General features: G+C 36.7%; 1 protein-coding gene across 1 annotated transcript; it reads right to left on the bottom strand.

The window, feature by feature from the left end:
• Positions 1–5,644: 5,644 nt before the first annotated feature.
• Positions 5,645–10,200, bottom strand: n4bp2l2 (NEDD4 binding protein 2-like 2). Its single transcript, XM_059331431.1, has 6 exons — positions 10,113–10,200; positions 7,864–8,915; positions 7,620–7,744; positions 6,693–6,781; positions 6,498–6,574; positions 5,645–6,122 (listed from the first exon to the last, which is right to left on the bottom strand). Exons 2-6 carry the CDS (start codon positions 8,913–8,915, stop codon positions 5,954–5,956), a joined length of 1,512 nt encoding a protein of 503 aa, XP_059187414.1. The 5' UTR covers positions 10,113–10,200; the 3' UTR covers positions 5,645–5,953.
• Positions 10,201–10,706: the final 506 nt, after the last annotated feature.

The following is a 10,706-nucleotide window of genomic DNA, read 5'->3' as shown; positions in this document are numbered from 1 at the left end:
CACCTGTCAAGGTAGGGAATAATTACAACATGATTTCCGGTGGGACTTTTCAAAATTAAAGCCTCATTGGTGACAGGAAGTGTTGCCCCAAGTAAATATTCTGTGTTAAAAAACATAAAAACATTTCATGGCAGGCTACTTTGTGTTTCACTCAAATCACCAGGCCTCCCATGTACCATGACACAAATAAATAAATATTTTTTTTAGTTTTGTTTTTAGTTTTTTAAATAATGAATTCAACAATAAGACATAAATGGATGCTGGTGCCAAGAGTGAGAACTGAATTAGGTCAGAAAGCTTTTAGTTATCATGGAACAATTTGCAAAAAGAATTGAAATTGTCTTATAAGTCGGCTACGGTTTATGTTGTAACTTGTCTCTTTTCATGCTGCTTTTCTTGGCCAGGTCTGTCTTGGAAAAGAGATTTTTTAATCTCAACGAGACTTTTACCTGGTTAAATAAAGAATATATATATATATATATATATATATATATCACAGACTGGAGTGTGTAATGTTTTTCCTATAATTATATTCAAAGTTACAATAAATAGAAATAGAAATCACAGACGAGGCTTCTCTGTAAGAAAATAAAAAGTGAACCAAAAAAAGCCTTATTCTGCCTCTCTTTGGCTGAATGGATGCAGATGATGATGTGGTCGAATAAAAACAATATCTCAAATTACATAAACGTATCAATGAGGTAGTTTCATAGAGGCACGCTTTCATAGAACATTTACTTAACGGTTATATTTATTCCACATGTATGTATTTTTTTTCCCACACGCTTTTATTTTGAAGAATATATAACAGTGTCCTATCTAATTTGGGTTGACTTGACTCCGCTGATTCGCCTTTGGTGTGTAAAAAGATGACACGCTGTGCGGTTTCTGAACACAGTTGTCATTGGCTGTTCGAGTCACGTGACAACCACAATAAACAACGTGCACTGTATAGCCGAGGGGCAACACCTCCTGTAGTTTTGCAGGGGTCATTTAGAAAATTACTAATGTTTTTTCCATTAGTTTTAAAGACAAAAACATTATTATTCATAAATGCTTTTGTGTTCACATTGATCTGGCAAAGACATTAATAAAATGAAGGGTAATAATAATGCATGCAGCTACAGAAATATTAATAAACAAGAGCAAAATGGATAGCTCAGAGTTCTATAGCCTATTATGCATTGCTTGGTGAGGTGGTAATTTGCACACATTAGCCTGTCAGTTGTTGTCCTCTGCCTCCCATGTGAGTGTCAGCTTTGATTCCATCTGCCCTTTTTGTCTCTGAGATGGTTAATGGCAGTGACTTAATTGTGGCTCATCACTGCCATTCAGCGAGCACAAAGCGCTCATCACATCTCCCTCACATCATCATCATTCAGAGCACACATGCTCTTTATTTCTGCAGCCGGCTGCCTCAGGTTACAGTTACACACCTTGACACCTGGGGACAACACTGTACACACAGACGTTTACACTGTGTGCTAATGAGCAGGGTGAGATGTTGAAAACACACGTGTTCCCTCCAGGCCAGCTTTAAAAGCTCATAAACATAAACAGTGACTTTGCAAACCCCCCACCTCCACATTGCTGCCATTGCTGTCAGTTTCTGTTCCACCACTCTGTTTAATTTATCCAATCGTGAATTCAGATAGGAATCAGGCTCCAACCCCTACAATGTTTGTGTTTCAAGGACTCTTATCCAGGCAAAAAGTATTGCTGTTTCTATACAGCTGCAAAAAAACAAGAAAGGAAACTAAAGCACAGTAAATATGCTAGACAGAGAGAGAGGCACGTAATAACCGAAACAGCTCATAGCCAAAATGTTTGTGCATTTATTAGTCACACAAACAAACCAAAATGTAAGTTCAGAAGCTCATACTTTGTACCTCTGTTTTATCACGTGTACATTTTTGTGTACAGTGGAGGAAGCATGTGCGTGTTAGCTCTTCCACAGATAAAAATGTATGGCTTTTCCTGCTTCTGACGTCCTGTTGTTAAAAAACTGCAGGATATTGTGTCATTGTTGCACAAATTAGTGTTCACGGCTGGCATAACCCTGCAGCTTGTTTAATTATCTACACAAGAAAACAATTTATGGGTTTCTAGGTTTAGATTAAATCCCAGTGAACAGTACTGATATATGAGGGCTTGTAAAAATGCTGTAGCATAAAACATAGCTTAACACACACAAGTAAAAAATGTAACAATTTTAATCAAAGTTGAAATTCCCATTAGATAAAGAATTTTTTGGAGGAGCTTGGAGCTAAAATTCATCCAAAGAAGAACATCTTATCCTTTCTAATAATAGGCAGATCATTTCCGAGTGTGCTTGAAGAAGGTCAGTGGCTGAAAGCGTGCCTCCATACAGCACAGATTGGAGTGTGCAGGTGCTCTTCTTTCAATATAACAAAAGTTGAAATTGATATCTTAATAACTAACCATATCAATCACAAACAGAGGCCTGGAACAAGCTTGTCAAACCCAGTATACTTTGCCTTGGCTCAGGTTTGAAAACAAAATAATCTTGTTTTATTTTTGTGTGAAAATGAGCAGTTCATATACCATCCGCCTTCAGGATTTTAAAAGATTTGACTTTAAAGACATAGAAGGCAGCTAACATCCTGTCCTCTGTTGAATATGATGGTGATGGTTTGATTATTTAATTCTAAATTAAATATTATAATGAGAAAGATGGAACCATCAAAGCATATACAATGTTTATGAAGGGCACCGTGTTATGTTGTATACACAAGCAAATATAAACCACATTACAGACAAAATTACTGTAGAAATACCAGACTTATTCTAGTCCACCATACAGTAATCCTCATTACAGTTTACTTTGTCTTATTTGTTGATTGATTTATATTATTGACTTACCGATTGATTTTTCTGACACTGCCCTGGACTGTAAGCACCTTTGTTTTAAATTACAATTACAAAAAAAAGGATTTATTAATTCACAATGACTCTAACTAACATTGGGGAAAGGGAGGCTTTGCCATCAACATGATAGTAAGTAAACACATTTAAAACACATTGATTCTCTCATGACAAGGTCATCGTTATCTCAGCTAAGAAGCTCAGCCTTTTATCTGAAATAAAAGTCAAGGCTTTAGGACCACATCCACGAACATATTTACCACATCAAAATGTAATTTGGAAATGCCCTGTTTCATTCATGTCTGTTTCTTTTTATCTTCTTTACGTGTCTTTCTTCACCATGTTTGCTCGTTTGCAAGTGCAAGTCAAAGAGTTTTGTGTTTAATTTGTTGTACCGCTTACAGATTAGGTTACGATAACAAACACAAACACACATCCTTTTTCTCAACATTGTTCAGGCTGTACAAAAAAACCCTCTATAGATATAGATAAACTAGAACATTTCTAAAGAAGTTTTGTGTGTGCTTGCCTCTGGACCGTGATTCTCACCCATAAATTATTAGGTTACAATTTGAACTGTTTTCAAAATGGAAAGAGGAGGAAGTCATGAAAGATAATAAAGCAAGTGTTGGTGAAGGAACGGAAGAAGAAGAGAAGAAGAAGAAGAAGCCCGGTGAATAACATATGGAGTGCTTTTGCAAGCAGACTCAACTATATCTTGGCATATCCTACACATTGAATATTCTGCAGAAGATTGCACATTGGCCCTGTAGATCAAGGTCAGTGCTGTGTTAATAAACCTCCTGAGTAAAGACAGGAAGCTGCGGATAAAAGTACAATACATCAGTACTCAATATGTCAGGCAGCCTCGAAACACAAAGAAGCATGTTTACATGTACATTACATAATGAAAACCTACCAAGCTCCTCAATAAATCACAGCTTCTGGCTCGATGAAACACTGTCAAATCCAATTGGACAAAGTCTCAGAGAAAAATGCACGGCTGTTGAGATGAAAGTACTGCTGAAATCTCTCTCCCAGACCCTGTGGCCAAACTCTTGGGCCTTTGAAATAAAAGCATGAGGTTCAGTAATGCACACACACTGCATAGGCCAACGTGTGGCCAATAACACGTTAGGTTTGTTTTTAGCTTTGCAGATTGTGGGAAATGCCTTCGCTATGTCACTGAAGCAGCTTTTGATGACTTGCGACCCCTACCAGCCAGATAAGTGAAGAGTCAGCAGTCAATGATGAAATAAAATAAATAATAAAACAGGTTATTCAAAAATGAGGAATCACCACAACCATTAGGTCCTTCAGTATACAGTCATAAATGTGCAAAACAAATCAACAAACAAACACGTGATCCCTGCAGGCTTATGTCTGGCATGGAAAATTACACTAAAGCATATTTGTTTAACAATACAGTCTCAAAAACGACCATTAAAAGTGTAAAAAAATGATGAGCTTCACCAAATTGACTGCAGTTTACTTTTTACAGGAGTTTGCTTTCCTCTGTAACTGAACTGATCACTTCTACAACATATATTTGGTTACAATATTCTGAGTTCATGTGCACCTAGTTGCCAGTGTTATTTTCCTTTATGCTATTTTTAAACATGGAATCTGCACGAGTCTGCTTAATGCGAAGCAGAGAACAGGAGAGGTAACCCAGATATGTCACACGAAGCTTCACAGAAAAATATAAACTCGTCCCAGAACCCACAGGGAGCAAAAAATCACTGGTGTCTAACATGGTTAGTTTTGCATATAAAAAAACAACATATTAACATAAAGTTTTCTGTGAACTACATCATCCGTGTAAATTTACTGGTTCACATTTACATGCTCAAATTGTGCTGGAGTGAAAAGCTCATTCCTGGCTCTCCACAGGACTCCACTGATTGGAAAAACATGGAGTCAACAAAACAGCATCTCGGTGTGCTGCTTTAATGAACACCAGAGGGAATACAGCGGCAAAATGTCATTTCCTGCGAGACACAATAATGAATCCTATCAGACACAAACCTCTCCAGCACTCTGTTCGTTCTGCTCTTTCACTGTGATAGGGTCTCTATACATTGTTTTCCTCAGTAATTTATGTAGGTGTAGTCGGGTTATTCTGCTTCCACGAAGAGATCTCATGGGAAGTTCAGTGTGTTTATGAAGTTAATGAATATTTTGTACTGCTGCTATTTTTTTTAATACCATTTCTTACTTTGGAGGTCAAGAGGGAATTTTACACTGAAAATGCTGTAACTTTTGAAGATTTTCAATTGATATGCATAACTTCAGACTTTCAAATAAATATTTGTACATAATAACTGTTGATTTTATCCCCCATCAGGAAAAACATCTTCTAATGTCCGGTATCAAAAGGAGGAATGGTCATTGCAATGTCCATAGGGGCACCTGGCTACTGTTCATGACAGACTGGAAATCTGTAACCTTATCTGTAAAGCATTCCCATTCTGATTGCAAATTGACTACTTTGACATCTGACCTCACTCTCACGGAATAACTCATCTTAATGAGACTAAACTAGTTCCCTAATACACCTGTCTCTATATATAACACAAAAAATAAACACCTGTGTTTTAAAAGTTCACCAAAATTAAATATGGTATTAAAAGATATTTGGCAGTTTTAAGGAGACAAATGGAAAAGACCTTTTGGTGCACCCTACAGCCATTGGCAAAAAACAGCTCTCTGCCTTAAAAAAGACACATATTGGCACAGGGTAGAATAAGAGGATTTATGCAACATGAGGCAGATGAGGACAACCTTTTGGTTTTCCATGTTGTTGTATATTGAACAGAACACACAAACTGCAAAAGTCATTCAATACAAATAGCAAAAATAACATTCTTTTCCTGGCATACGTGGAACTGTAATTATGAAAACTTGGTCAGAAAAAATATAATTCCTCTTTCTTTACACAAATTTACAAAATACAAAAAAATTGACTAAAAATCACGTAGAAACAGTAGTTAATCATTTTTTACAAAACTTCAAAAGTTTCGTTCTTCATGGCAAATTATTTGGATGGTTGAATTCCTGTAAAGATCTAATGGAAATCTCTGTTTGTCCTCATCAACTGTGACTGCTCTGGACGACGTCTCTGGTTCACATGAGGCGGTTCTTGTGAACTCATGACGATGTCCACAGATATTGGGAATGAGAAACGATCCATCATCTGAGCGATCTTCTCCTGTGGAACTCCATGCTTGTTCCTCCTGCAGGGAGAACAGTACAGTGTTGTAATGGAAGTTTCTATGTGGGCTGGGCGGTACGACCAGAATCTTTTGTTTCAATATAGTAGACTTAATACCTCAATCACAAAATATTTCACATAATAGCACGTTTTCTTCTTATTTAATAAATAAGTAGTCTATATGAAATAACCACAAGATAAGCCCTAAATGTTTTACACTTTAATTATGACAAATAATTAAAGTGTAATTATTAAGTTTAATTATTGACAAATGGAACGTGCTGAGTATGTCTCGCAATTAATATGCACTTGTTATTATACATTTAGACAACATATTTTGATTAATATCATATTGAATTTTTAAATGATTTACAGTATGATAATTAAGAAACCATACCTCTCCAGCTCATAAGGATCAAACTTCCAGCTGGTGTCTGGTTCACAAAAGTCCACTTTGTATCCTCTCTCCAAGGCCTGTTAAAAAAAAAAAAAGAAATTGTAAAAAAAAACTTGTAAATTTGACAATGACCTATGAAGGTGGTGTGTTACACATTAGCCAAACATTCAGTTAAATCTTCAGGTCCACACCTACCATTTTGACATATGGCTTCATTTCCCAAGCTTGGCCGTTTGTATTATCAATAATAATGGGAGATCGACCATCATGCATCGCATCTTTAGCTGAAAGAGAATTTTTAATATATATTACATATATTTAAAGGACGATGATCAAACAAATTTCATCCATCTTAGAGAACTTGTTGCTCTCATAAAGCATCCACTTTATTAGCTAAAAGGGCGTGTGTTAATGTTAATTTGGATGGGAGTGAGAGAAATTGAACCAGCCATTTTTCTGGCTTAAACCAGAAAAATTCAACTACTCCTCACATAGGTCTGAAAATGAGTGTGATAAGAACACAGCAAAGACTGTCTTCATTGAAGTCTGACAGAAACATCGCTGTGATGATGTAATAAAAACGTAAAGAAATAACTAACCCTTTCTGTGAAGCCCATACTCATTAAGTATTATGTAATATATACCGTAAATCTGCTTATAGCACTGTATAATGATTGTTTTCAATTCTTAATTCTTTATAACAATAATCAAAGCATATTAAAAGGCATCTTATACACAACATTTGAGTTCACATATAATGCTTTATAACTACTGGTCACTCACTGACACTGTTTTTGTCATTTATTAGTGTTAGGATTGACTCACTACCCTAACTCTATAATCACATTAAAATGCATTGTAGCAGTGATTATTATGCATTATAAAAAATATTATAATGCATTTCAACTGAGAATTATAATACACTACAATCTATCCGAGCCTACAAGTGACAATTATGAAGTATTATGATACATCAACTTTTATGTAATACTTTATGACGTGATTATTGTTTTAAACCATTCTGAATATTTATGGATGCCTATACCTATAATTATACAGTACTATAAGTAGATTATACTGAATGGTAAGTACGTTTTAATGCAGTATTTAAAGAGACAATACCTCTGTTCTGGTTCCATTCATGTGCTGCTCCAAGAAGGCCTGGTTCGTAGCGGTACCCATCTCTGTGACAGAAGTAGTCATCTGTGCTCAGTATTAGCCCACTGGGTCCAGTGGTGAGAAGCTCCCTGTGAGAAAAAAAAATGTACAATGAACATAATATATTGAGTCTTGGAAGTTGAGTTTTAATCTCCTTTAAACTGACAATACACTTATTTATGTGACTTGAGGTTCCATAAAGACAGACCTGGCCATTGTTGATTTCCCAGATCCTGGTAATCCCCTCATCAAGATCAGCACCAAGGAAGAGTGGTATGTACTAGTCTTATTGGGAGGTCGGTGGTGATGCTCCCACGGTTCATTTTCTGAATCATATTTATGGCGCCTGCCATAATCTTCAGCAAACTGACACGATTCTTCGTTTCCATCTCTAGACCATCCAGAATTTACACGATCTGAGTGAACATCATAGTTACAACCCCGTTCGTCCCTGTCTAAGTGGTATGGAGAAGCTCCATAAATGCCCTGAGAGGGGTGAGTGCATACATTTGGAGGTGGGAAGCTAGGAAATGTTGGAAAGTGCGACTCCTCTTGATACTGGTTTGTTGTGCCCGAATTGCTCCAGTTTTGATTCACGTGTGTTGGAGCGTTTTGTGGATTTGGGAATGTAGGAGGAGGTGGTGGACGAAGGAATGGGGGTCTGTGAAATCCTGGGTTTGGTGGTCTGTTCAGTGTTTGAGGATAATGCTGTTGATTTTGAGGAGGAGCAGCTGGCCTTGGTCTTCTGGGGTAATATGGCTCGTTTTGATACCAGTGTGACCAGGATGCCTGTGACTTCCCAATACTATTCTGGTTGCCGTCTGTCTCTGCAGATTGGCTTGTGTAAACAATTTTCTCCTCGCTTCCATCCTTAGTCTGTTTGCTGGTTGATGTTTTGGGAGGTAAAGGTCGTCGAAAACGATCTGCATTTTGTTTCCCTGGGTTACCATTAGCACCATCGGGTGTATCGATCTTATCAAGCTCTTTGTAAAACTCACTCAGCGTGTCTTCAAAGTTGGGCTTGACTCTGGTGTGTTTTGGAGGAGGAAAAGCTGGACCAATGAAGGCAGTGCTGGTGAGTCCTACCTCCTTTAACACACGCTCCCTCACACTTGTGTCTGGACCGCTGGAGTCATTGGTCTCAGATGTAGCAACTTCATCAACAGATTCATCTCGACCACTTTTGATTCTTCCATTAACACCTGTAGAAGGCTTGACTATGTCATGAGAGGTCGTACAGGAGGATCCAGTGTGAGACATCTGCATCGAAACAGATAAAAAATTCAGACAACACGTGACAAACATTACGATATGTAACGTGTATCATTACAGTTTTTGTTGCCGCAAATTTATCTTTAAAATTTGTATTTGTATTTATTTATTTGCACCATAGAAAGGACAATTACAAAAAACAGAAAAATATGCATGATTGAAGTTTCTTAAACAGAGGGGCAAATGGAGACAAATAATTAGAGAAGGTGGCTAATCTAACAAATTTCTTTTGTGTGATAAATAATTTCTGTAAATTAGAAGGATAAGCGCTGGCCCAAACAATATTACAATAACTGAGAAGTAGATACATTAAACTATAATACAGTGCATTCTGAGATATCGTCACCCTGTTAAAATAATCGCCTAACTCATTTTTTCAAGTTTTGCAGGAAACACGAAAACTTAGGCAAATTTTGAACATGCCTTTGTGACTTAAGCAAGATATGGTAACACTTTATTTTGAAGGTGCCTACATAAGAGTCACACAAGCCTGTCAGAAACATGACATAACAAGTATCATAAACATTAATGTTACTTCAAAGTGTCATTAATCTTCATGACACATCCCATGTCATGTTTATGATACGCTCATGTTACTCTTATGTAGACACCTTCAAAACGAAGTGTTACCATATCTTGCTTCAGTCGCAAAGTCATGTTCAAAAAATTGACTAAGCCACATTTTATTTTGACTTAGGCATAATAAATCCGCTTAAGTCACACACTTGACATAGGCCATTATCTTAAAGGGGTAAAATCACATGATCTGATCAACTGAGGATGTAGGTGATTTTACCATAGGTGGCCGGCGTCATGAGGAGATGATTTAGGCAAAAAAACAAAAAACAATTTAAAAAAAATGACATAGGCGATTATTTTAACAGTGTGACGAAATGAGACCACGAATTCTTCTGATGACACCAATAGATTTCAATACTTTGTTATTGACACGTTTAATATGCTCCGACCATGACAACTTCTCATTAATTTCAGAGAGCAGGTAAATTAGTAATCAGTGTAACGGCAGTGAAGCTAAAACTGAAACTAAGCTAACCTTCACCGTTAGCTAATGTCACCTCATGTGCTACACAAAAGATGGTGAAAAACACACAACTACGTAAAGGAAAATGAATTATTACCCTCACATTCAAAATAAAGTAAATGTCAAAATCGATTAATGCTCACCGTAGATATTTAAGATGCATAAATAACGGAAAAAACATTAACAAAAAACAGCCGGCACACAACTTCCACATAGCAGGTAGTTTGTTTACGGAAGTGACGTTTCTTCTTCGTCGCTTCATTAACGGCAGGGGAACATGCTAATGAGGGCGTCAGAGCTGCCAGCAGGACTGGAGTGTGACACATAGACAATAAGACCAAATAGACAATATAGACCAAAAATAATAATCATCTTATACAAAACACGATTAATGTGTTGCTTCCCTTCCTTCTACTTCTACAAAATATGACCATAAGTGGGTTTGATTAATAGGAAACACATACTTAGGCAAACTGGGCTAGTTAAACTCCAACTCGCGAATCTCCAGTGTAATTTGACACTGGATAAAAAAATCAGTTATGCTAATCTTTGACATATATGAGACTGTGAAAACAAAAATCCTCCTAGCAATTACTATACAGATTTTTTCCCCATAAAAAGCAAGTGACATTATGTAAACAAACTGGTATTTAAATGGTTAAAATACTGAAAAATGAATTCATTTTTGCATCAACTGAATTTGTTTGAACGATTTTACTCAGTGAAAGTGGTAATTA

This window comes from Centropristis striata, chromosome 4 (assembly GCF_030273125.1).
Source record: "Centropristis striata isolate RG_2023a ecotype Rhode Island chromosome 4, C.striata_1.0, whole genome shotgun sequence".
NCBI classification, from domain to species: domain Eukaryota; kingdom Metazoa; phylum Chordata; class Actinopteri; order Perciformes; family Serranidae; genus Centropristis; species Centropristis striata.
This window is presented reverse-complemented; position numbering and strand designations above follow the sequence as displayed.

Coding starts and splice junctions, on each gene's coding strand:
- n4bp2l2 (XM_059331431.1), bottom strand. CDS start 8,915: ATGTCTCACACTGGATCCTCCTGTACGACCTCTCATGACATAGTCAAG. Junction 6,782..7,619: donor TGAATGGAACCAGAACAGAG/GTATTGTCTCTT, acceptor ATTCTCTTTCAG/CTAAAGATGCGATGCATGAT. Junction 6,123..6,497: donor GATCCTTATGAGCTGGAGAG/GTATGGTTTCTT, acceptor TTCTCCCTGCAG/GAGGAACAAGCATGGAGTTC.